The sequence below is a fragment of the Eschrichtius robustus genome, chromosome 6 (genome assembly GCF_028021215.1).
Source record: "Eschrichtius robustus isolate mEscRob2 chromosome 6, mEscRob2.pri, whole genome shotgun sequence".
Classification (NCBI taxonomy): domain Eukaryota; kingdom Metazoa; phylum Chordata; class Mammalia; order Artiodactyla; family Eschrichtiidae; genus Eschrichtius; species Eschrichtius robustus.
In genome coordinates, this window is record NC_090829.1 from 9,003,305 (window position 1) to 9,028,191 (window position 24,887).

The 24,887-nt window shown below is 38.3% G+C and overlaps 1 protein-coding gene across 4 annotated transcripts in view; it reads left to right on the forward strand.

Annotated features, from left to right (window-relative positions):
- The window catches only part of SATB1 (SATB homeobox 1), a 79,361-nt gene that overhangs the window by 12,886 nt on the left and 41,588 nt on the right, over window positions 1–24,887 (forward strand). For all 4 annotated transcript variants that reach the window (XM_068545863.1, XM_068545861.1, XM_068545859.1 and 1 more), the window contains exons 6-7: window positions 15,544–15,655; window positions 18,244–18,698. In XM_068545863.1, coding sequence (XP_068401964.1) covers window positions 15,544–15,655; window positions 18,244–18,698 — 567 coding nt within the window. The remainder of the gene's footprint in view (window positions 1–15,543; window positions 15,656–18,243; window positions 18,699–24,887) is intronic.

Sequence of the window (24,887 nt, forward strand, 5' to 3'; positions counted from 1 at the left end):
CTTCCTCCCTGGTGAGATTCGGTGATGTAGGTGCTGGGGTGAAAAATGCCTAGCAAATAAATACGGCCTCAGTCTTGTACAAAATGGGACCTAACCCCAAGAAATGCTACAGCTTAAGACTTTTTCCCCTCCTGTGGAGTTTTGATTCATTCACGTGAGAACTTTTAGCATACGATTCAGCATGCCCATTTTGCTGTACAGTTAGGGTTTGGTTTTGTTTAATATGGTGAAATAGCGCAGTCTTGAATATGGCCATTGGGTCCGTTAATGATAAGCTGGGCAGAAAGAATGCCCACCCTGTGGGCAAGGAGATTCCCTTTACTGAGGAGCGGCCAGGAGGGAAGGGGAGGGGCAGCCCCAGGAATTTGCCTGCGGTGTCTGGCAGGCCACGCCTCCAGTGCTCCCAGGAGGGTTGTCCCCTACTTGAAAAGAGCAAGTCCAGTTTGCACTTCCAATCTTAGAACCGGAAGATGTTATCTTTCCCAGAGATTAAAGTCAAAATGCTGGTTAGTGACTGACCCCAAAGTCCTTTCCCAAGGATGCGTTTTAAGGTGTTGATTTTAAAATGAAGACTTAGGTTTTGCTGCAGTAATGTTTTCTTGGATAATCTTTGCAAGGTTTTCTCTGGCCGCAGAAATTCCATGAGTGTGCGTGGGGTTTGATTTATAACTCAGACCTTTATTTCTGTGACTGATTTCCTATCATAAATCTGCCCAAATAGACTGACATCCATTTATTGTTTTTTTCTACCGCGTGTTTGTTTATTTTTGTAAACTGTTCTGAGGCATAAGAAACCTGTAGCTCATTATGGATCTGAGGTTGGGTGCTGTGTTGTTACTCTTGCTTTTTTCAGTGGATGTAGTTAGGTAAGGTGGGTGTTGTATTCTGACCTGCAAGTAAGGAAGGGAGGATAAAGTCTGACGTGGGGATAAGAAAGCTTATGGTCGTGGGAACTTGGAGGGTATGGATTTGGAAGGTAAATTGGGATTTGAAAAAGTAAATATTTTGATGTATAATAAAAATACATTTCATTTGGATTTAAGTTTCCCCTGAAGTTTTAGAAATTGAACTTGAACATTAGATAAATATATATACATTCAGTACAAGGATAGATTCATTTTGTTAAAAGTATCATAAGTAAAAGGTCAGTTATTACTTCTGCCAGACTAGCGTCTTCCTTCTAAAAATGTTTAGGTCACATATTCCTAAGGGATTTTAATCTGATATATGTGCATTTTTACCACCCTTCCCCACCACACACACATTCACATTTGTGTATACAAACACACTAACGCTCACACATTACCACTTTCATATTTTTAAGGTGCTGGTTCTTTCTGTTTCATTTCTCACCTGGGAAAAGTAGCTCCAAGCCCGAGTCCTCCATAAAGTGGGAACTGTCATTTTTATTTTCAAGTAGCAAAAGATACATAAAATGAATTTAAATTCGAACATTCCATTTAGAAGTAACGTGGAGAAAAATGATATTTTGGTTTTCCTTTTTCTGACAGCATCTAGGGATGTAGAATGTGTCAGACTTTTCATTAGGTACTGGCAAAACAGGCGAAAAAAGAAGCCACCTTTCCCTGCTGAAGCTTGGCGTTTAACCATGCCCATTCTCTGAAACTTGACAATCGTTTCCATAGACTCTAATAAACCCCTGTGTTCAGCTGGTATTCAGTCTGTATTATACAAAGCACCAATTTAAAAAATCTCTATCTGTTAGGCTGTAGCTATATATATTTTTTAACTGCACTTTATGTTATTTTTTCCATAATTTTTGGACCAAAATGATGTTTCTAAAAAAATTCCAATAAACAATAATCACATTTTCTCCAGAGAATATCCAACATCAGTATTCAAATATTGTATTTCACATGAGAGTCTAACCTATGAAACTTATTCACATATTCACATACTTATTCATTCAGAAATATGTACTGACAGTCTGCTGTGTGACAGGCATTCTGTTTCCTATGGAGTAATAAGGGTGACACATCTTAGTAGTTGAAATAATAGTAACTTTCATGTAGTACTTTTACAGTATCAAGAGTGTGTCTATCACCCTTAAGTGGTAGATGGTTTTACATCCCCATTTTCAGTTAGGGAAGCCGAGCCATGGAATGTTTAAGCAAGTCCCATGGTTACGGAGCAGGTGAAGCAGAGGGGCGAGAATTCATACCCAGACCCTGTGAGCTTAATCAAGTATTTTCGGATGGATGGATGGATGGATGGAAGGAAAGATAGATAGATAGATAGATAGATAGATAGATAGATAGATAGATAGATAGAGACAGAGACCTTTTTAAAAAACCTTTCTCCAACTAATTTGATGTTTTATAAAATAGATTTCTCTGAAGTACTGATAACTACTTACAGTTTTCCAACTGTATTTATTCTTACTGCTGAAATTTTTCTTTAACGTATGTTTTGGTTTTGTATCTTTGATTTTGTCATTCTTACGTTGACTCGCTTTAAAAATACCGTCATGCCCCTAATTTAGAGTATTCGAGGGTGATTTAGACCACGGAGACTGATTCCTGAGATAATCTGCTATTTGGGAGGTTCCAAAAAGTTTGACTGTAAGAACTCTGTTGGCAGTCACTTCTCCCCGTTCTTACATCCTGTCTGGATCAGTAGGTATAATTGTGCTAATAGCCCTTTGTTTTGACCCCCAAGACAATGTTAGATATTTGCATGGGAAACGGTGGGCAATTTCTTGAGTCTATGTGAAAATATAGACCTTAGTCATTCACTGGCTCAGTGTGATGTCCAAGGGTATAACTGGCAGCTCTATTTAAAGTCTCCTGTTTGAGATGTGCTTGTAGGATTTTGTACCTGCCCCTTCCTAGCATAATATTGTAAATCTATTGTAAATCTTGTCGTTAAATATCATATATTTTGAGGAAAAGCTCCACGTAGGAGCTTTTCTTTCCTCTTTTAAATGACAAAACTTTTCCCAGTTTTTACCCTACTACCCAAGGGAGTCCGAGGTTATGAATATCTGCTTTGCCAGGCATGGAAGTACTTGATACTAATTGGATTTTATTACCACTTTCAGCAATTGTATTAATGGCGAGATCCATAAAGGAAATGGTAAACCAGTCTTATATGGGCAGTTGTGTGAATTGCTAAACTTACATCAGATTACTTTTTCTGGCTCCTTTTTTGAACCAGTTATTACTTCACTCTAGTACCTCTCTCAGATTAGACAGTGAGATATCTGTACTGTGTTAATCATGTAATACGTAGCATCTACAATAGACGTGTCCTCCAAATTGCAGATTTTCTTTTTTGTGTCTCATCTATCAGGCTCATTTTTAGCCGGTTTATATACATAAGGGTTTTACTGTAGCTTGATATTAGTTCCCTGTAACCTTTCAAAAAAGCCAAACTTAATAAAGCATCTAACTTCAAGTGGATTGATCTCAGATATTTTATGGCCACTATCTTTTCACAAGAGTAAAACATAAAAGAGTTTAAGCCATGCCAATTTAGAGGGTGCTTTGACAACGTGTAAGCACTTCATTTTCACTTAATAGATTTTTACCTATGCTTTGTTTTAGATCTGAACAAGTTTCCTCTGACCTCAAAATCACTAATGCAAGGAAAATTACCATATCATGAGTGCATTTCCCCTATTTTTTTCTGATTTGCAGAATAATAAATACTGCCAAGGCTTAGGAGTAGACATGGCCTGAGAGAAAGCCTATTAAATGCTATTTTCTAATTCTTTTAAAAAGTTAACCAAATCATGCTAATCAATCAGATTTTCTTGCTCAAACAGAGCTAGTTTTAAAGTGCTTTTGGAGTGTCTTTTGTCGGAATGACTACGTAAATTTCAAGTTGGGCTTTATCTGGATTCGCTTTTTAAACCTGTTCTATTTCATGTCAGATTTTGGTCCCAAACAAACTCATAAACAAACAAACAGAAAACCGTAAATTCAGAATAATCAAAACAGATACTACACGCACCCGATTTTTTCCTCTTTCTTTGGAAACTGCTTGATTGTAAGGTGCTCTGAGTATTAAAAAACATAACAGAGCCTTTAACATAACAGGAGAGAGCGTCAGCCAGGCTCCGCAGTTCATTGCCAATTGAAATAAGGAACGCTCTTGCTGTTGGGACTTTTAAATCTAGACTTAAAAGTTATTTGTTCTGCTTAGCATTTTTAAAATGGTTCTATTAGGAATTGTATGTGCTTTAGTTTTAATTTTAACTCATAATGATTGTAAAGCACCCTGGGATCCTTGCATGACGGGCGCTACAGAAATGTAAGATTGTAGTGGGTTCTAGTATGCAGTATTATTATGGGGTGCTGGAGTTCCATTCTGGACAATTCAGGAGGCTGCAGAATTCCGCATTGTAGAGAAGGTGGCTGTCTTAAGAATCTTTTTCCTTTCTCTCATTCTTACTCTTAAAACTTCATCCTCTTTAGTCATCATCTTTTTCTTTCTCCTTTTCAAAAGACTGTTCTCTTGTATGGCAATATTTCCCCATGAAAATACTAATCTAATTTAGTTTACTCAAAGAGGTTAAAGAGGCAAATGATGTGTTGAAAGTTAAGAACGATTAAAGCTTTAATTGTTAGCACCGTTTGAGATCACATTCTTATCTAGATGACAAGACAGGGTATTTCCTCATTGGATGCCACCGGACTGTCCTCGGCTTGTCCCATTTCACTATCAATCCAGCGCTTATTCCTATGCAACTGAAAAACGTGGAGCAAACCAAAACGAGTATTAACTTTATGAAACGTCACAATAAATATTTCCCCAAATGTATTGAATCTCCTCGGTTATGTTAACATAGGGCAGTGCTTGATCTCATTTTCTTTTTATTTCTTAATGGAACTATCTTTGGAAGTGATATATTTCATCAGCAACTGCTGTTTGCCATCACATAATTAGCAAGCTAATAGCATTCGTTCCATGGGAGTCAAGAATGTGAGCTCTGTCGTTACCGCTCTGTAAATTCAGGCAAGTGACTCTCCATGCCTCATTTTTTAAATCTATAAAGTAGCAAGATAATAGTACCAATTTTTCAGGATTGTTTGGAGAATTACATGAGTTAATACTCATAAAGCATTTAGAACAGCGGTCAGTTCTAAAGTACAGTATAACGTTACTTGTTTTTCTACAGCGTGGGGATTGAGAGTTTGAAATGGCACTTGTGGGTCTAAGAAACTTTGTTGCTAACATAGAAGATTTTGATACAAGTGTCACTTTTTTATGGAAACAACCAAGAACTTTTCATTTGTGAAAAAATTAAAGGGCTGTTTTATAACTCATTCTCATCTTTAAGGAATGCTTTTAGCGCCATCCTTAGAGTCAGTGTAAAGGTCTGATGCATCTTAAAATGCAAGTGGGGGAAGACTCAAGCATGATGCTTTAAATAAGCACATTTGCAAGTTAAGCAGATGTGGTATCTTAGACTGGATAGTGTCAAAGATGCCTGATGGGGACTGTCCTCTGGATGTGAGTTTTCCCAGTGTTCCTTCCTTTAACTACCCTTGACCCCCCCCCTCCCTACATCCAAGGCTCTGTCCCTCCTTTATGCCCCCCCCAATAGCACTTTCCAGTTTGTTTTGTAATTATCTGAGGACTAACTCCGTTCTCTGAGTACACTGTAATTGATGGTCACAAAGGGACTAAGTTTTATTCATCATCACATTCAGGGATCTGACACATAGTAGGATCTCAGGAATATTTGTCAGACCTAAACAGCCTCATAGAATTTTCATCATGTTTATTTTGTGAACCTATAAGCTATGTCAGTAGTTTTATTAGTAGTATTTTATATGTAGTCTTATCTATAATATCCTACTTTACAAAATATTTTTCCTATTACTCTTAATTCTGAATTTTTAATTTACCTTACCAAGAGCAAATTACTTCTACATTTTTCTCTAAGAAAACCTACTGATATTCCAAGCTGTCCCATACTTTTGCTTATATTGTTAATGTTCTTGAGTATATGTACAAAACTTCTATGTTTCTAAGCAGACAATAGGCTTGGGAGGTACAAGGGACCCAGAGATCTAAAAACTGCTATAAAAGACCTAATTATACGTCACTGTTAAGCACACTCTTTAACAACATATTTCTGTGCACATTTAAAAATTTTTCTTTTATAATCAACTATGTATTTCAGCTTGGCTAATAGGTTTCATTTTGTCTCAATTGTGTTATATTTGAGATCCATGCTTTTTTACTATTAGTCTATTTATTTATGTTTGTCTATTTCTCACAGTTAAAAAAAAAAAATAAAGCGGGGGGAATGCCAATAGCAGAATCAAATGATTTATAGACCAAGATGCTGACACCGCCAGGCTGGAAATGCCAGCAGTTAGTACCACCCCGTGTTAGCTCACAATGTCCCTCCCTCAGCTGAGGTTCCAGAGGCCACATTTGGCATTGGAGACTCCGTTTGGGGCTATAAATATATAATGTGTAAAAGTCAGCTGTGTGAAGGTCCAGAATCACCTGAATTTAGAGAGAGCTGCAAGTGGAGGTAAGTGTTGAGCCATTCCAGAACAGGCCTCAGGGGCTTGGTTTGTCCACCCTTCTGCAGGAGCACCAGCTCAGCCTGGCTCTCACGCCCCCGGTGATGGACGGAGCTCCTTACTTCATGACGGACAGCCCATCCAGCACATTCTTTTTACCATTTCACCGTAACTCCCAAAGAGGTGATTACCAGTATATGGCATTTTCCTAAACTGTAAAGCATTTTCATAATACTGATATAGGTGAGCTAGGTTAATTTGATTTTTCTCTATGACCTCATCCAAAGGTGACATTGGTTTATATTTAGTAGACGTGGGAAATCTTGGCTAACAACTAACAACTAATAAAACACAGAAATCAAGGACATGATTTAGCCCTCAGTCTCCTGTGAAATCTTGGATCAGATCTGGGTGTGATCCACTGCCCACGCAGTGGGCTCCCAAGGGTTTGTGCAGACCCAGAAGTTCCAAGCCTCTTTTGGGGAGTATACATGTGGGGAGAGCTTCCATCGGTTTCATGAGACTCCCAAAGAAAGTCTTTGGCCCCATAAAAAGCTAAAAAGCAGTCTTACTTTTCTCTCCAATTTTTAGGCAGTGTGGCTTAAAGATCTAATAGCATTCATACAAGGAAGGAAGGAATATAAAATCTGTGAAGAGTTACAGAGTCTAATTCTAGTATTTACTTTTGGAAAAATGGATTGTTCAAACTACTTTAGTTCTTTTTTTCACTCTGTGGCTTGAAATTTCTCAAAATGCTTTATTTAGGACCTCTGGAATTTAATACAAATTTGGTATCTTTTTCTGCTATTTCTAAGTACAGATATGAGAAGTTTTAATCTCCATAGAGAATGGGAGATTTAACCACACAAGGGCCATCAGAGCAAGAAGAAGCAAGCATTCCCAGCGCTCAAGATTTAGAATCTTAGGAAATGATTTTTGCTATAAAATCAAATAAAACTCATTAGATTTAGATTTATCTAATGAAAAACTTGTGAAAATTCTATTTGGAGTAGCATAATGTTTAATGATAGTGAGTATATTTTTAATAATCATATTATAAGCAAGATACCAAGGGACTCCAACCTTCCTAAAAAATAAAACTGTAGTTGGGGATGTCTGAACAGTGAATGGATGATGGGTATTACAATCGCATCTTCTTTAGTCACTAAAGAAGACGCTGTAGGACCTGTGTCTGGGAATGCATACAGATCTCATAGAATCTTCAAGCTGTTAGAAGGGACCTTGCAGATTATCTAGTTCATTTCCCTTCATATTGCAGATGAGCAAACCTAAGCCTCTACGTGCAGTTAATTTGAAATATTACATGCCCTTAGTAACAGTACACTTCTTAGCAAATATTTTCTAATTTAAGCTCTTTACCAACGTATTCAATTCGTTTGAATAAGGAGGTTTCAGTAGCGTTAAGAACGATCTAGACGGATACTTATACAAAAAGAATAGAGAATCTGGTCAAAAGATATTATCTGGGCCTTATGTAAAATTACTTTAATTTTGCGGAAAAGCCATATGAACTGTGAGCCAGCATTTCCTTTAAAAATGATGAATTGGCTATTTAAACCATTACATAAAATTCCTGTGCTTCGAAACGGTCACATTTTCATCTTTAGGAAATGTAGTAAGAGAATTAAAACAGAATTGCCCAGGTTCTCTTTGTGCTTCCTTTTGTATTCCTTTGGAGCTTTGTACCAAGTTTCTATTTTTAGCACGATACAAGGGTGACTTTGTGTGACGATGCCATTTTCAGGCACCGGGATTGATCAAGATGGCAAGAGCCATAACTATGACAACTGGAGTTTAAGTAAAATTTAGAAGTGATTAGTCTCTTCTCAACAAGTTGAGATGCCGAATATGCCCCAGTTGTATCTCCCAAGAGAATAGCTTAGAAAGCAATAAAGGATCCAGAGGGAAAGATTTGGGGAACATAAGCTAACATCACAAACAGAATATGACACTTAGAAATCCTGCCATTTGCTTCCCATAAATTGAAACCTGATTCCCTTCCTCCCCTCCCCACCCCTCCCTCAATACCAGATGGGGACTACCTGTGAATTTTCAACAAATTCGTTCCATGTCACCGTCTCCTATGATGCCTTGTTTGTAGTATTTGATATCCTTTGGGATGAAAAGAAAACCCCATTTACTGAGAATCCCTATTAAAACAGTATTTGAATGGGGAGTTGATTCCATTTGATCTGAAGTTAAAATTTGACCTTTTAAGTTTCCCACGCGCATCTAAAACCCTGCTGTGAAAATTCAGGCCATAGGCAGGCCGGACCTAGAGAAAGGGGAGGGCCAGCTGAGTGTGTGAAGTTACACTTGTCAAAAGATAAAAATGTAAAGGAATAGAGAGCCAGCAGTTTGACAGATTGTTCAGTAAATGCTCATTTTATTGAAAATTATAAAAAGGTGCTTAATGTCTCTGTGCCATTAATACAATACATAAAAAGGTTACTGTCAAGATTAGTGTTCCAACCCTGAAAATTAACTGCGGGGCTTTATAAAGCATCACTGTGTGTCGCCCGAGAAGTTAAAGGTTTCTGTATATACATTCTGCACGCACGGACATTTATTTCAGAAAACAATTATTTTAGACTTCATGCCAAAGACGTTAGCAGTGATGTGCTTTCATTTAAGACATGGATGTACCAGATATATATTACAGACAAGGTAGAACCATGAAAAATCGCCTTACAGAATTAAACCTGTGCAAGATGATTTCCCTTGTGTCTCTGGAGTATTCCGATTCAAAACATACATTCCTTCCTACAGAAGAAGATATTCAGATTCCTTAGTTGAAATTAATTAGCATTCAGAAACCAGATAGCATGTTTTTGGGTATTCATGAGATCTCTGTTTGAAAAAAAAAATGTTTTTAACTTGTAGAAATGTGTTGCAACACACAGATGGGAAGAAAAAGGAAAAAAAAAAATCTCTTTAGCAAGCACTGTGTGTAAAAGGAATATTACATTTTGCACGCTCCTGATTGCTCTGTGTAAACAGTTTTTGACATCTGTCTTTATAGTTTTCGAGGAGAGGAAGACTTTGTTAAAAGAATCATTTTTATACAGCAGTCCCCATTTCAGTCTTGCTTTACCTGTATTATGAAAGCAGATGGTCTGCATGTCTTTTGAATATTTATAACTATCAAAAACAATCTCTTGCTATTCACCCTTAGGCTTATGAGATGTCAGGACTGTTCTGGTTGAAAAAAAATCATCTTGGGTGTTTACAGAAAGAGGATTACATTAAGCTGAAATGACTATACATTTTCCAGTTTAATATTTGTCCATCAGCTGTTTAATCGTATTTAGATAATTGTGTAAATAAGATGTTGTAGCTTTTGCCCTCTCTGCTGATGGAGCCTGAAAGCTTTAAACTTGGGTGAACCACCATTTTGTAGAGGCTCTGGCGCCTCTTCCCACCTCAGTCAGACCATCCACCAGTCTTTAGTAAGTTTTGATCATGATATCACAGTCCTGTTAAAAAAAAAAAAAAAAAAAAAATTTGTGCACGGGAAGCCTGTATGGAGATCACATGAATGCTAGGGAGCTGCTGGCTTCCGGTACACGCTGTGTAGTTTATTAGAGTATACTGTAATATGCAAATAGGGTCCAGCGCTCCAATTACCCTTTAAAGATGGCATGGCTTTCTCTTTCTTCTCCATGAGCACGCAGCACTTTGAGGGTATTTTGGAAAACTTTTGGTATAGTCGGGGTTAACTGGTTTTTTGACTGGAAGCTGAGCAATCAGAGATAACAGATTTTGCTGTGGTTGGTTGATTTGGCAGAAAAGCATGAACAGTTTTGGTTTAAATGATTGAATAACCTGATTAGCATTGTTTGGGGGTGGGTTTTTTTGTTGATGTTAAAGGCACAGCAAAGCAACTATAAGGGTAATCAGATCACTCTCTTTCCCCAGCTATGAACCTTTTTTTCAGAAGGCCTCACCTCTCCCCCAACCTCTTCCTTGGCTCCTAAGATGACCAAGGAGAAAAATAAAAAACTCTCTTCCTTCGGTTTTCTAAATGTGTTATAAATACATACTTAACAGTGTACGTCCTATTCTAGCGGGGGGTTGACAGGATAGAATATTTTGAAAAAATTATGTAACCTCCACCAATTCCTTATGGGTTTGGGGGTTGTTTTTTGTTTTTCAAATGCAGAGACCTGCAGTATTTGAGAGCAAAGGTTCAGAATGTTCTAACCATATCGAAGTCAGGCTGTAGAAAAATTCCACCCTTACCTTTTCACAATTAGAAAGGTTATAAATAATGTATTTGGCTGAAAAGGAAGCTCAGCCTGTGGCAGATGGTATCATTCTAGAGAACCAGGGTTTCTGTGAAGATGGCATTCTTTCAGATCGGAACTCGAGCAGACTCTCAGAAAGAGCCGGAGCTCCTCATAGGGCGCAGACATGTGCTTTATGGATCTTAGAAAAGCTTACAACTTGGCTCCTGGGATGAGAATATTGTGTCACACTGGGGTTAGGAGACCCACAGCCAATTTCTGCCGACTTCCAAACTGTATTTCCTGACGCTGGAAGCTGGGGCCTCTTCCTTGGTTTGTGTTCCTGGGTAGCGTTTGAACTTGGGATTTAAACCGAAGGAGTTTTATCAGCCTGGTTATTTTAGTCCCTGAACGTGGATGCTTTCCACAGACTGGCCACCAAATAAGAAGACTTGCCAGGCAAGTCGTGCCCTTTTCCCAGTGCTTTGGAGAAGCTCGTATAAATAGGCACCCAGAGATCTGGGAGAACACGAGCACCCAGCTCGGTGACTTCCAAGACATCTGTGAGGAAGTAGCTTCAAAAACCTGGAAGGGAGCTCTTGCAAATTCAAGAACAAAGGTTCTTCAAACTCTTTGAGTTGGAGCTTGACAGCTAAAACTGATGGATCGAAAAGATTCCCTGTGACAATTAATCTAACATTACCTTTGACCTTTAAGAAAACAGAGAGGAGGACTTTCTGGTAGCCTGCAGTTAATGACTTATTTCAGTGACCTTTTATCGATCACCAAATAGGTGCCCAGCCCTGTGATAGGTCCAGGCTATATGGAGATAAGCCCCAGGGCTCACCCACCTAGTAGGAAATAAACAGCGTGACGGGTGCCATAGAGGTTCTATGTACGGGATGTTTGGGCCATCAGGAAGAGCCTTGCAGGAGTCCGCACTGAAATTGTATCCTGGGTGAGCAGCTGTTAGCTAGAGATGGAAGAGGGCATGGATCAAATAAGTCAGAGGAGTGGTGTGTGTCTTCCTGATGTCAGCTACCACCTGGTACCTACTGGCCAGCTTTGGAAGACACCACCAAATTGGAATACTGAAACAAATGGAAATGCTCTTTTTCATTGATGTTTTCCCTTGTTAGCCCTTGACCCGACTTGTTATTGAATCATTTAATTTGTATCCTCTTTGTTCTTTCATAAGAAAATTTCTTTGACTTAAAATACATCATTTGAAAATTGTATCTAAGACTCATATGATATTTAAAGCATAGTCTTTCGACTGATCTGAAATGTGATCACATAATAAAAGCCAACGAAGAGGGAGGCGGAGGGTTGTCATAGTAATTAACTTCTCTTAAGTCCATACTCCGTATGTTCCAGGCTCTGTGCTAATTGTATCACATTCATTGTTCTATTGTCAGTCCAAGTGGAGATAGTATGTCTCTTCAAGTCATTATTTTTCTAGTGACTTGTTGAGTTCCAGGCACATAGCAGGAGTTCCATAGATATTTGCTGGATGAGTGAAAAAAAAAAAAAAAAAAGCCCATATGAATAGGTTCTCAGAACAGCCCCAAGAGGTGACTGCTGCTGACATTCCCGTTTACTACTGGGAATTGTCATAGTGGTCAATTAATCTGACCGAGGCCACACTACCAGTATGTGATACATCTTGGACTTGAATGCAGGTTTAGCTGATTCTGCTTCATCAAATGAACATTTAGTGTGTATTTAATACATGCCAGGCATTTGGGCTGGAAAGTAATACAGAGCCCCAGACCTGCATGGACTCATAGCTTAGTGAGTAATCTTTTTAGTTAGTGATCTTTTTAAACTACATAGTGTCTCCTTTTGATTGACAGAAGAATCCCAAGCCTCTTTCTCAGAAACATAGATCTTTGTTTACCTACCCCCTATCCATCCTCAGCCTGTAGGAAATTATTATCAATCTTGACTTTCTCTTCTTTGTATTATCAAAACAAGAGGTGTTTCTTTATGATTTTCCAAATTTAAGATAGAGGACTGAATGTGATCTTTCAAATACCATGTGCCCCCCAAGATTCTGAAATCTCTCTTCCCTGCCTTTAAAACTCATAGACCTAGTTCGATGCCATGCCTAAGCCTTCAGTGGGGATTTTACCACAGGGAAAAAAAATGTCTCATGCAGTGGCTGTCTGAGCAGTTTAGTTGGACATATCACTGCATATTGTTCCAGTAAAAATAGAGGTGACCCCAAGTTACCTGAATTATGGACTATTTCCCGGCCCCCTAAAAGCACAGAAAGATAGAGAATCTAGAAGGTTGCTTTGGCATGCGTCATAACCTGTGGATTAGCCTTTTGACTTATGTCTCACTTAGGCTAATATTTACGTCATTCAGAGTTTCCCTAAGCACACACCACTTGACAGAGTAGAAAGCATCCAGAAAGTCACTTAAGGACAGAGCCTACCAATTTAGGGTTAAACGAGGGCAGGGGGAAGCTTTGACGAACATGCACATATGGATATTATTTTCCACATATGGGTAATAATGAACTACGTAGCACTGTTACATATGGGCTCTAGTTTTATAAAAATATTTCAGATGTTTTTTTTTTTTCTTTTTCCCACACATTGTATATTTTTCTTCCTCCCCCACCCCCATATATTTTCCACTCTTGCTCTACTGAATCACATTAAATTGAAATGATCTGTTTACATATATGTCTTCCTAATAGACGGTAAACTTCTTGTAGGCAGAGGCTGTATCTTCTCTGCCCTTGTATCCCTAGTACCAGCCAGGGACGTAGTAGGTGCGCAGCAAAGAGCAAATCTCATAGAGGGAACCATTGGCAAGGTCAGGTAGCCTGGGCATTTGTCAGAAACCTCAGCAAAATTTTGATATTTCAGACTTTTCTGGAAACTAAGACATAAGCTACATCTAAAATTTACATGTACTATTATGTTAACATTTAAGCATCTGCCAGCATGTCTAAGTTGAAGAGTAATAATTTTTAAAAAAATTGGACCAAAGTAGAAGAACATGGGCTCTCACCCATTTGCAGAATCACAGTGATCCTTCAGCCATCTCAGTAGTTTTGTTAGTGTCCAACTTTATTGATCCATCATTACAATAGAGTAAGTGTGATTGAAGCTGACGGATTGTTAACTGGATCAGGTAATCTTCCGGGTCTGGTTTTGGCAACCTTGCTAAGTATCTTTTTGTACCTCGGACTGAGGGACTCTCTTAGGTCTGGATTAATGGCAGAGTATCGTGAGCACATTAAGAATGTCTTTTTCGAGAAATGTAAAAATGACTATGCAGTAGAAAGTGTCAAAAAAAAAAAAAAAAAAGATATCATAGTGCCTCTTAGGAAAGATAGCCATGTTTTACATCAGTAATGTAACTCCAGCTTATCCTTCATTGGAAGTTCTTCAAAGATCCCCAAGGTTTACATATTACGGGAATGTGTGCATGTTACAAAATTAACACTGATGCCGGATGTCAGGAGAATGAAAATCAAAAGAGCTCTACATTAGAAGTAGCTTAAAGAAGATAACGATGTGAAAATCCTTTTGTCCCCAAACTGGCTTTTCTGGTTGTTCCCCGCCTTCTGTAAACCGTTTCACCATAGACCACCTGAAGTCTGAAATGTAAGTTCTCATGTTTCTGCACACAGGAGTGGAAGACAGATGGGCTCTGAAAAGTCTAATTATTCCTACGACTCAATTGGAAATTAATTTAGCCGCTACTAGAGAATACGAGTGTTGTGGCTGGAAATAACCATGATCAAGTCACTGAAATGACCAGAACCAAAATTTCCTGGGAAGAAAATACTTTTCTTTGTTGAAAATGAGTTTAAAAAAAAAGACAAAACTAGTAATACATCAAAATCATTGTCTGTCTTCATTTTTCTGTGTTAAACTGTTGACTCCATTTTCCAAGCTTTTGTTATTAGAAGCAGGATTCAGACAAGTGACAAAATAGGGCGTTTTCTTTTTTGTGGTATCCTTGAGAGATGAGTCACCATGAAATGCGTATTTTTAAAAATGATACAGTTAGTTTGAAATTCAAAACCCAAGCTTTACTATATATGAAGCTAGCAATAAGATTGCAGCATATTTTTTTCTTCTGTTAGAGGATCTTTGTGAATAGTTTTTCTCTTCTTAAATGTGGTCAGTCAGGCTTGCAACAGTGTTAGTTTACCTCCAAGTGAAACCCAGATAACTATGAGTGGAAAGTGCAAGGGGTGTTTCCCAAACTTTAGTGGGCACGCGAATCCCCGGGGGTCTGATTAAAATGCAGGTGCTGCTTGACCAGGTCTGGGGTAGGGCCCAATATTCCGCATTTCTAATAAGCTTCCAGATGATGCTGATATTATGGTCCCTGGGCCATCCTGGAAGTTGCAAGGATGGAGAATTTAGTCACCAAACCACAAAGTGGCGTTTATTTGTGAATTACAATCAGAAAGTCGTCTCCAAGTATTTGGATTTATTGGGATCGGTGGAAGTTTGAAGTTTGTCCGCCCTGGAACAGATGACATTGGTGGAGGTCCCATACATACTAGAGCAAAGTCTGTGGGTGTGATCATTTTATACCAGTCTCAGTGGACTGTTGCTTTCTACTTAAATAAAGCATTTGATGCTCTACTTATTGACTTTGAAGAAGTCATGGCTTTAGGCTACAGTGTGAAACAAAAATGTATTGGTACTCAGTTGATGAAAAATAAGTTACAGTTTCCACAATTGAAATCATGTCTGTGTTCTGTCTTGTGCCGCTGTGTATTACAACTGTTTCCATCCCCCCTCTTCATGCAGAGTATGATTTCTTCCATTGTGAACAGCACTTACTATGCAAATGTCTCAGCAGCAAAATGTCAAGAATTTGGAAGGTGGTACAAACATTTCAAGAAGACAAAAGATATGATGGGTAAGCAGAAAACCGTTGCAGCGGTGGGTACATACCATTACGTGTCACTTGGGGGTTTATCCAAGTTGCATGTAAAGCCAGGTCTTGTGATTGCCCAATTAGAGATCAATTTAGAATGTTTCTTGGAGGGTGGGGAGTGGGTCTGAGTATAATGAGATAATTAAATTCAATAAATGTTTGTGTTTAAATCAGCCCAACTGACTTGGTTGTCAGACATGCAGGAGATGGAGGCGAGGCGGGGAGGGGGGGAGCTGTCATTTTTTAACATCTCAGTGAAGACCTAACCAGGCCTTGAATAACTAATGTTGGCTGTGGGTTCGCTCGGAGATAAATCATGCTTTTATGTTTTTTTGAGTTTTGTTTGAGAGAAAGGGGAAGTGCCAATTTTTACACCCAATTTTTGAGGGTATCCAATTGTATTTATAGTGTCCACAGTTGAGATCAAGTGATGTTTACAGCTATAGTCTCCAGCCCCCCCCAGATAGGCACTTCGGTGAGCCTGCTGCTTTACCGTCTGTAACCAAAGAACCGTTGCATCACTTCTAGACTCTTAATGCCATGGCATCCTATCTTAACATGTAACTTCAGGTCAATATTTGTTACGCAGGAAATACATTAAAATTATCTGCAGTGTGAAGTGATAGATAAAAGTTGTGTGTTGTACCCTAGCATTTAGATTATGCCATTTCTCCCTGTTGAATTTGTTAGTGTTCGTTAAAGCAAACACTGTGATTAAGGTTAATGTTTTCATTTCTATTAAGGTTTTCTTTCACACACTTGTACCTTCCAAATAAAATGTTTTCAAATAATATAGGAATGGGATGTTTAATATGCATAGCATTACGTTGTGTTTTAAGTCTATTTCTGTTTACGTCCGTTACGTTCATTTAGTAAAACAATAATAACTTCTCCTGAAGATTTTAAGAGGCAAGAGAACCTGAATGTTGAGCCTATTTTAGCTTTTAATATTTGAAGCAAAACCATCCATCTACCAAAACAGATTCTTTGCCGTTTATAGCTTAGAGCTGTAATGAAGACAATGCATCATTTTTTGGAATAATTGCTTGAATTACTATTCCCTATGAATGGCCCACTTGGGCTGATATCACTGGTAGAAATGGAAGGTTTCTTCCCCAATGCTTAGTTATATTTTGCATGTATCAGTGACTATAGCAATATGATAAGTTCCTCTAAATATAAAGCCTGAATATTTAATAAAAAGAGAAGTGATGATTAAAATCAACCCAGAGTCCACACATGGGAAGCATGGTGTACTATTTATTTATTTATTGGCTGCACCGCATGGCTTGTGGGATCTTAGTTCCCCAGCGAGGGATCAAACCCGGACCCCGCAGCAGTGAAAGTGCGGAGTCTTAACCACTGGACCACCAGGGAATTCCCATGGTGTACTATTTAGAAAGACTCACCTACTGACCATCCTCAGCCTTTCAGGTCAAGAGCATCAAAGCAGTCTCTTCCTTGTAGCAGGAAAGCAGTTGACACACTTACTGTTCACTCTCAGCCAGTCCCTGTGAGGGATCTAGCCAAGGCAGAAATGTTCGTCCTGTGTGGGTGCTAATAAATTGCAAGATGGTGACAGTATCACCATTGCATCAGAGTGACTCCCCACCCCTTCCTTGAAAGATTGTCGTAGCATCTGGTGATGGTCACAGCTTCTTCAAGAAGCATTTGGGTCTTAGCAACACTGGGTATGCTGGCTTGCAGTACATTAAGTGCTTTGCTTCATTCTAAGAAATATTTGCAGCTATACCCGTCATCTAACATGATAGTTAGAATTCAGCAAAACAGGACGTATAAGAAACTCAGCCCAGTGTTCCGCATGCACTGAGTTATCATTACTGATCATTATGACCACTTTTATTATTTATTATATTGATTACTTTTTTTATATTAACGGCTAGGTTAGAATTGAACATAAGTAACATTTGTGTACTCTTTTTTCTTGCAAACTTTTTGCCTAGAGTAGTAACGGTTAATGTATATATTATGAGAAGATACTTGCATATTTCTTTTTTCTACAGTTGCATATGATCTTTTCCTAGCTCCGCTCACTCTTTCTAGTTGCCGTTAAGCAAATAGTGTTCTTCTAGAAGCGACTTTTTTTTTTTTTGGGCCGCATGCACCACGTGGCTTGCAGGATCTTAGGTCCCCGACCAGGGATCGAACCCAGGTCCTCAGCAGTGAAAACGCCAAGTCCTAACCACTGGACTGCCAGGGAATTCCCTAGAAGCTGTTTTAAAATAAATGTTGCCTTGTAAGAAGTAAGTGTGAATAATCGTTTGACCCCCAAACTAGTCACATTAGAATTTGAAAATAATTGATTTCCGGCCTTAAATGTAAACCACATTATCAAACTAGAAAGTGTTATCACCCTTTCAAAGTTTGTGCCATGGTGCAGAAGACAGAAGTAAAAACATAGCCAGTTGCATTCCATCTTGAAATGCTCTTAGTTTCCTCGGACCTTGGGTGTGCCCTGTGCCTCCTGTCTGTATTAGGGAATGATGGGAGATCCTTATCAATGCAGATCATTGTTGGCTCAATGTGATTTTCCTTCTCGTCCACTTCAGTGGAAATGGATACCCTCTCTGAACTATCCCAGCAAGGTGCCAACCACGTCAACTTTGGCCAGCAGCCGGTCCCAGGGAACACCGCGGAGCAGCCCCCATCCCCCGCGCAGCTCTCCCACGGCAGCCAACCCTCTGTCCGGACCCCTCTTCCCAACCTGCACCCTGGGCTCGTGTCAACGCCCATCAGTCCTCAGTTGGTCAACCAGCAGCTGGTGATGGCTCAGCTGCTGAACCAGCAGTATGCAGTGAACAGACTTCTAGCCCAGCAGTCCTTAAACCAACAGTACTTGAACCACCCTCCCCCTGTCAGTAGATCTATGAATAAGCCTTTGGAGCAGCAGGTTTCCACCAACACAGAGGTGTCTTCCGAAATCTACCAGTGGGTACGTGACGAACTGAAACGGGCAGGAATCTCCCAGGCAGTATTTGCACGTGTGGCTTTTAACAGAACTCAGGTCAGTTTTGTTTTATGTGTAAATGGTTCCTCTCTCTCTTTTTCTCTTCCTTCTTTCATCCCATCTATACTGATGTTTATGCTCTTACTTTGTACTAACATTTTTTTCTTTCTCTCCCTGTGGTCATATTGTCTGTACCTGGGGGTGCCTACATTTTATCATTTCTCTCCTTATCGTAAACCTTTTCTACCAAGAGAAAGCTGTGTACAAATCGATCCTGATTCAGGGGCCTTGAAAGAATAAATATCGAAAATATTTCAAACTGACATTACCTATGCTTTTATATAATGGAATTATAGACTGTTAGTAGCAGATTGAGAAAGGTTTCAGGACTTGGTCAAGGCCATTGGTAGGGCTCCAGGCTTCTAGCCCACTATCCACCTTTCCGAGACCAGAGATCAGCAGACCTTTTCGGTAATAGGCCAGATAGTAAGTATTTTAGTCTTTGAGGGCCATAGCAGCCATAGACAGAAATGCATGGTGTGGATATGGTGTTTCAATAAAACTATTTACAAAACAGGCCCTGGGGTAGGCTTGGCCTTGGAGGCCTTAGCTTGAGACTTCTCACTGAGATTTGCATATACCCTTTGTGTTCACACCTTTGTCCTCCTGGGCAAATTCCTGTGAAGATATTATCAGCAAGGAAGATGTTTAGCAGGATGTGGAGAAAGGGTGATATACAGGAGAAGACCTAAGATAAAGACATCTGAAAAGCCCTAAAAAAATTGATTCCATTAAACAATGAGAGGATTTTTTTTAAATGTCTTTTTTTGGAAACTAGTATGATATGTACATGGTGTTTATTACACACACACACACACACACACACCCCCACACACACACACACACCAGAAAAACCCCAGAAGAACATGTAACTTTGATTAGAATGAGGACATTATGTCCTTTTAACTTTCTTGTTTTACCACTGTTCTTTCTTCTGTCAATTTTTTTTTTTTGGCCTGACTCATACTTTCCTTTCGTATTTAAGTTATTTTGTTTATTACATGATTATAAGAATAAAATCCGGGTACAGAAATATCTAGTATTAATTCCTTGCTGGCAGAGTTTCCATACCTAGGAGAATCCCAGCTGTGACTTATTTTTGGCTTGCCTTCACTGGATTGAAACTTAGGAGGCCTTACAAAGCCTTTAACTCAGTGTTTTCAGTTTCTTTAACTGTTTTTTGTACATCATCTGTCTGTGTTTAAAAGGGTGGTTGCAAAGTTATTTCTCAGGTTAAAATTGTATGGTTTTACCTAGTTTTATTAATATATCTTTACAACTTAAAAATGTATTTATTATTAGCTGGTAAATTTAATATGACACCCCTATTCAGTTGGAGGGTCGTTATTTTAAAAATAAAAAATGAATGGATGAAAGAATCAAGTCAGCCTTCTAGCTACTCCTGTTTCTGGCAGCATCCTTTGTTTTTGTAACTAGCAGTAACTACCAGTAGTTCTCAGTACTGGGCCAAAACTAGGCAGGTCTCTGCCTAAAAGTTGCTTGTTGAACTGAATTGAAAGCCCACAAAGACAAGCACTGACATGGACACAAATGACTCACAGATTCAGTGGAAAGCATTTTGGAAATTGAGCAAATTGTTATTTCTTAAAGGACCAAGGAAAATGTGTTTTATGTAGTAAAGAGAGTCTAGCTGAAGGTGAAAAGGGTAAGGTCACCACCCATCAGTGTGTGTTTTCTTCTGTGGGGCTGTAATGTCCCAGGCATCACCCTGGAGAGTGACCATTTGTTCTCCTTGGGTTTTCACGGGGACAGATTCCACAGATATCAATAGGATTTGTTACTGGAAAAAAGACAAGAGTTCTCTATTTTATACCCTATCAGTCTCTTCGAAAAGATGGTTATCTCTGTGGTTAACATTGAAAACAGTGACTTAATGTTTTCAAGGGAGAGAGGAGAATGAAACCCGGGTGCAGCTTGATACCCATCTCTTTATTAATAATAGCCAGTTGAGAAAGAGTCATTACCAAAAAATTGTCTGGAGCCCCGGATGACAGAGGGGTTTGGTTTTAAACCTGTATAGAGGTAATTGGGACTCCTCTGTCCAAGTGGATGATGGGCCATGTTTGAAGCTGTCTGATTTCAATGAGAGTCATTGTCTATGTATGTATATTTAAGAGTTCACTTTTGGAGAATTCGCTTTGGAACACGCAAGCATGCATGTCTTTTCGGTGGTCATACCAAAACGCCACGCACACTCACGCGTACACACACAGCTGCATTTATTTTAATGATTATACACTCATATGCGTGTATGTAGTATGTTTATTTCAAACTGTATGCATTTCAATAAAAACAGGTGCATCGTGAGAGTGTATGGTGTGAGTGTGGAGGGTGAAAATACACATGCTAATGCGTATGTATAGAGCAGGAGCTCTGCAGAGTTAAACCGCACAGACACATTTGTGTGTACTTATTACAGTGTGCAATGCCGGCTCCAGGTTTTAAAAAAATTAATGTAAAATATGTACATACAAATGCAAAGTTCTCTGATGTGATCGGATAAAGACACTGGCATCCTATAAACAGTATGTTAAAACATTCATGTAATAGATAATGCTGTTGTGAGTTGAGAATATCGACAGCTCTGTATAACTTTAAAATCCTGGGTCTCATCTTTCAACTCTTCATTGGAGAATTTTCTCATCAGCTTAATTGGGTCTCCTGAATTAAAACATACCTTCTCTTTTAAGACATTCCTGTATCACTATTTTTTTAAAAAAAGTTGAAAACAAAAGAAAACAAAAAGATGAAAAAAAAGTCTACCTTTTCTGAAAGTTTGTGATGAAATTTATATAATTCCTTGTTTTAAGGATGTTTCCCCCTTCTGAATTGATGGGCATATGTTCTTTAATTGCTACGGAAGGTACCAGCTTTTAGCATCTGTCATTCATTCAGTTATGCCTACTTGATGTCTTTTTAATGGAAACCCATGGCTAAAATTAATTGCTGAAGCTTCTAGATTTATACTTTTCAATTCACTCCTCTGTATTATTGCTATTTAAAGGTCGTGAGAGAAGAAAATATGTTCTTTAGTGCTGCGCCCCCCCTTTTTAAAATAAATCCCATAGTTTAACTCTGATCCCATTCTGTGGCTTTTCCCCTTTTTTCTCCCCCCTCCTCTTGTCTTTGGCACACTTTATTTTCCAGTAAAATAAAGAATGAAGATGGATTATTCAAAACCGATAACAGTAATGGACCATCATGTAATGTTTTATTGAATTTGAGTTCTGTAAATTATGTGGTGGAGAGAAATTTGCCTGCTTAAGTATAACAGAAATTGTTACTGTGTTCCTATAATTCTTCACAGTGTAATTTAAGAAAAGTCCACTCTCCATATCACTATTGAATAAAAGGTAAAAAGGTGCTGTTACCCCAACGTGACAGCTCTTGTTTGGCCTCCCAACTGACAGAGATAAATGTGTCTGCTTATAACTTGCTTGGCCTGAGTCCAAGGTAGGAGGTGGAGTTTGAAAGTAGTCTTTCACCTGGACGTGTGATTAAAAATTCACCAAACAAGAGGCAGGTAGCCTTGAAGAATCTTCTACATGTTTTATTTTTAGAGGGAGGTTTCATCAAATCATATTTTCCTTCTGAGGGCTTTGAAGTTCCACGAAGCTGATAAAAATCTATTTGAATCAGTGATTATGTTCAAAGAGGAGACAAACGGGAGGCCAGACAGGCTTTTTGTTCATATTGGCAGTCTCTTTCGCTTATCTGCTGTTTTAAAGAATTCATAATTAGCTTTTGGAAGTACTGATAATATTTATTGAAGGTTTTTCTTTCTTTTCCAATACTAATGAATTTTACTTGTAAACTCTTTCTGGAATGTAAAAAAGGTTTAGGAATTCATCAGCAAGTTCACTCTTTAATTGAAAACATTAGAAATCTCACAACCACTATGGAACGGCGATGCAGAATAATTTTACGTTTTCATGTATAGAGCACATACTGAACAATTTGAAGATGTGAAGTGCCATGAAAAGCAGCTTCTCGTTTCCCATAAAATTGATATCCATGAGGTGCTGGTAACATACTACATAATATACAAAATCGCAAGTTCTTTTTGGAAACAAAAATGACTAATGATTTTGTTTAATTTCATTCAGCAAATTTATTGAGCACCTATGGGGCATAATATTGGTAAATATTTTAGTCCTGGTATTTCAGCGATAGCAAGTATGGTACATGATGACCTTGACATGTTATTTTTTAGCATGAAGAAAAGTTTTTGGTAAGAGATCTCTCTTACTGTCCACCATGGGGGATTACTACAAATGACCTTGACCTAACTTGGCAAGTCTTAACTGGATTTTCAGTCATGGAAAATGGGAAACAAGGGCCACATACATCTTGAATCCATAAATGTAGCTACTCAAATAACAACAACCCAAACAGGACCAAAACGTGCATTCCCATATCCGGATTCTAATGCCAGTCATTTCGCATCCAGAATTTTCTCAAGTGACATCATTCTCTTTAAAAAAAGTAATTAACACATTCTAATCAAAACATTTGCTAATAATATTTTCAAGCATTTCCACCAGGGGGCACTCCCCTCATTGAAAGCCTGGGCCAAAAAAAAAAAAAAAACCCACAAAAACCCGAAGGTTTGTAAAACACCTGAGACTGTCTACACTGTCTGCTTTCGAGCTCTGTGAGTGTCCCAGGATTTGAAATATCAGTCTAGACCTTCAACACATCCCAGGCAGAAAACCTGCACTTGGCTCTAGTTAGAATAATTAAGTGGAAATAAAATGCTTTGCCCAGAAAACATTTCATATGCTCAAATGGGACGTCATGCTAACGTCAAAATATGAGTAGAGAAATTGCTAAATTCTCTCCCAAGTGACCTTCTGTTACTTTAAGCCGTACAGGAATGACTCAGTCTCATGTTAGCAACACTTGATATCATTATGTATTTTTTCATGTGTTGGCTTTCTCACTGTAGTTCTCTGCTGTCTTGGGAAACATTTCTAATGGAAAGAGATGATATTTTGTTATCTGAGATCTCTGAATGTCTAATTTCGAATTTCCCAAATATAATAACATCTGTTTATAGGATCTCTTTTGACCTAAAGTGTTTTGTTTTTTTTATTGAAGTACAGTTGATTTACAATGTTACGTTAGCTTCAGGTGTACAGCACAGTAATTCAGTTTATATATATATATATTCTCATATTTTTTTTCAGATTCTTTTCCCTTATAGGTTATTACAAAATATTGAGTATAGTTCCCTGTGCTATACAGTAGGTCCTTGTTGATTATCTATTTTATGTATATTGATAGTAGTGTGTATGTGTTAATCCCACACTCCTGTTTTATCCCTCCCCCCCTTCCTCTTTGGTAACCATAAGTTTGTTTTCTGTGTCTGTGTGTCTATTTCTGTTTTGTAAATAAGTTCATTTGTATATTTTTTTAGATTCCACATATAAGTGATACATGATACTTGTCTTTCTCTGTCAGACTTACTTCACTTAGTATGATAATCCCTAGGTCCATCCATGTTGCTGCAAAAAAATTTTTTTTAATTACTGAACAATTAGTGTAGATAAACGTCTTACAAAGTGCCACACAACTTTTCACTGAAGGCTCACCTTGAGTACATTATTAATTACCATTAGATTTTCCCATGGGGAGCATATCTTGTTGCTAAGTTTCTGTCACCCATTTGGAATTTTTTCCCTCTATGGTCTGAATACACATTATCCATTTAGTAAATATTTATCGAACACTTACGTGGCAGGCATTGTGCTGGGATGACAGAAAAGAATATTAGACTATTCTACTCAAGGAATTTATAATGTATTTATGTGTACTGTATGTTTCTATCTCTTTCTGTAGAGTTAAGATATATTGCTTTGCGAAATACATCTTTTAATATCTTTAAAAATTTGTTATCCCCATTTGATGGGGAAGAGTATAGAACAAGGGCTATTTTTTTTACACCTATTTTCAAACATTGTTTCTGAGACCTCTATTTCTTGGTTTCAACGTGACACATCAAAAACACAGTCAATCTAATTAGTTGGCCTTGTGCAGATTAAATAGCTGGGTGATTGACTGCCTGTTTGACTGAATTTTAGTTAAATTGACTGGATGTTTTGCTCATGTATAAACACAGTTGCAACATTACTTGTCAGTATTATAAATGAAAGGACAAGTAGC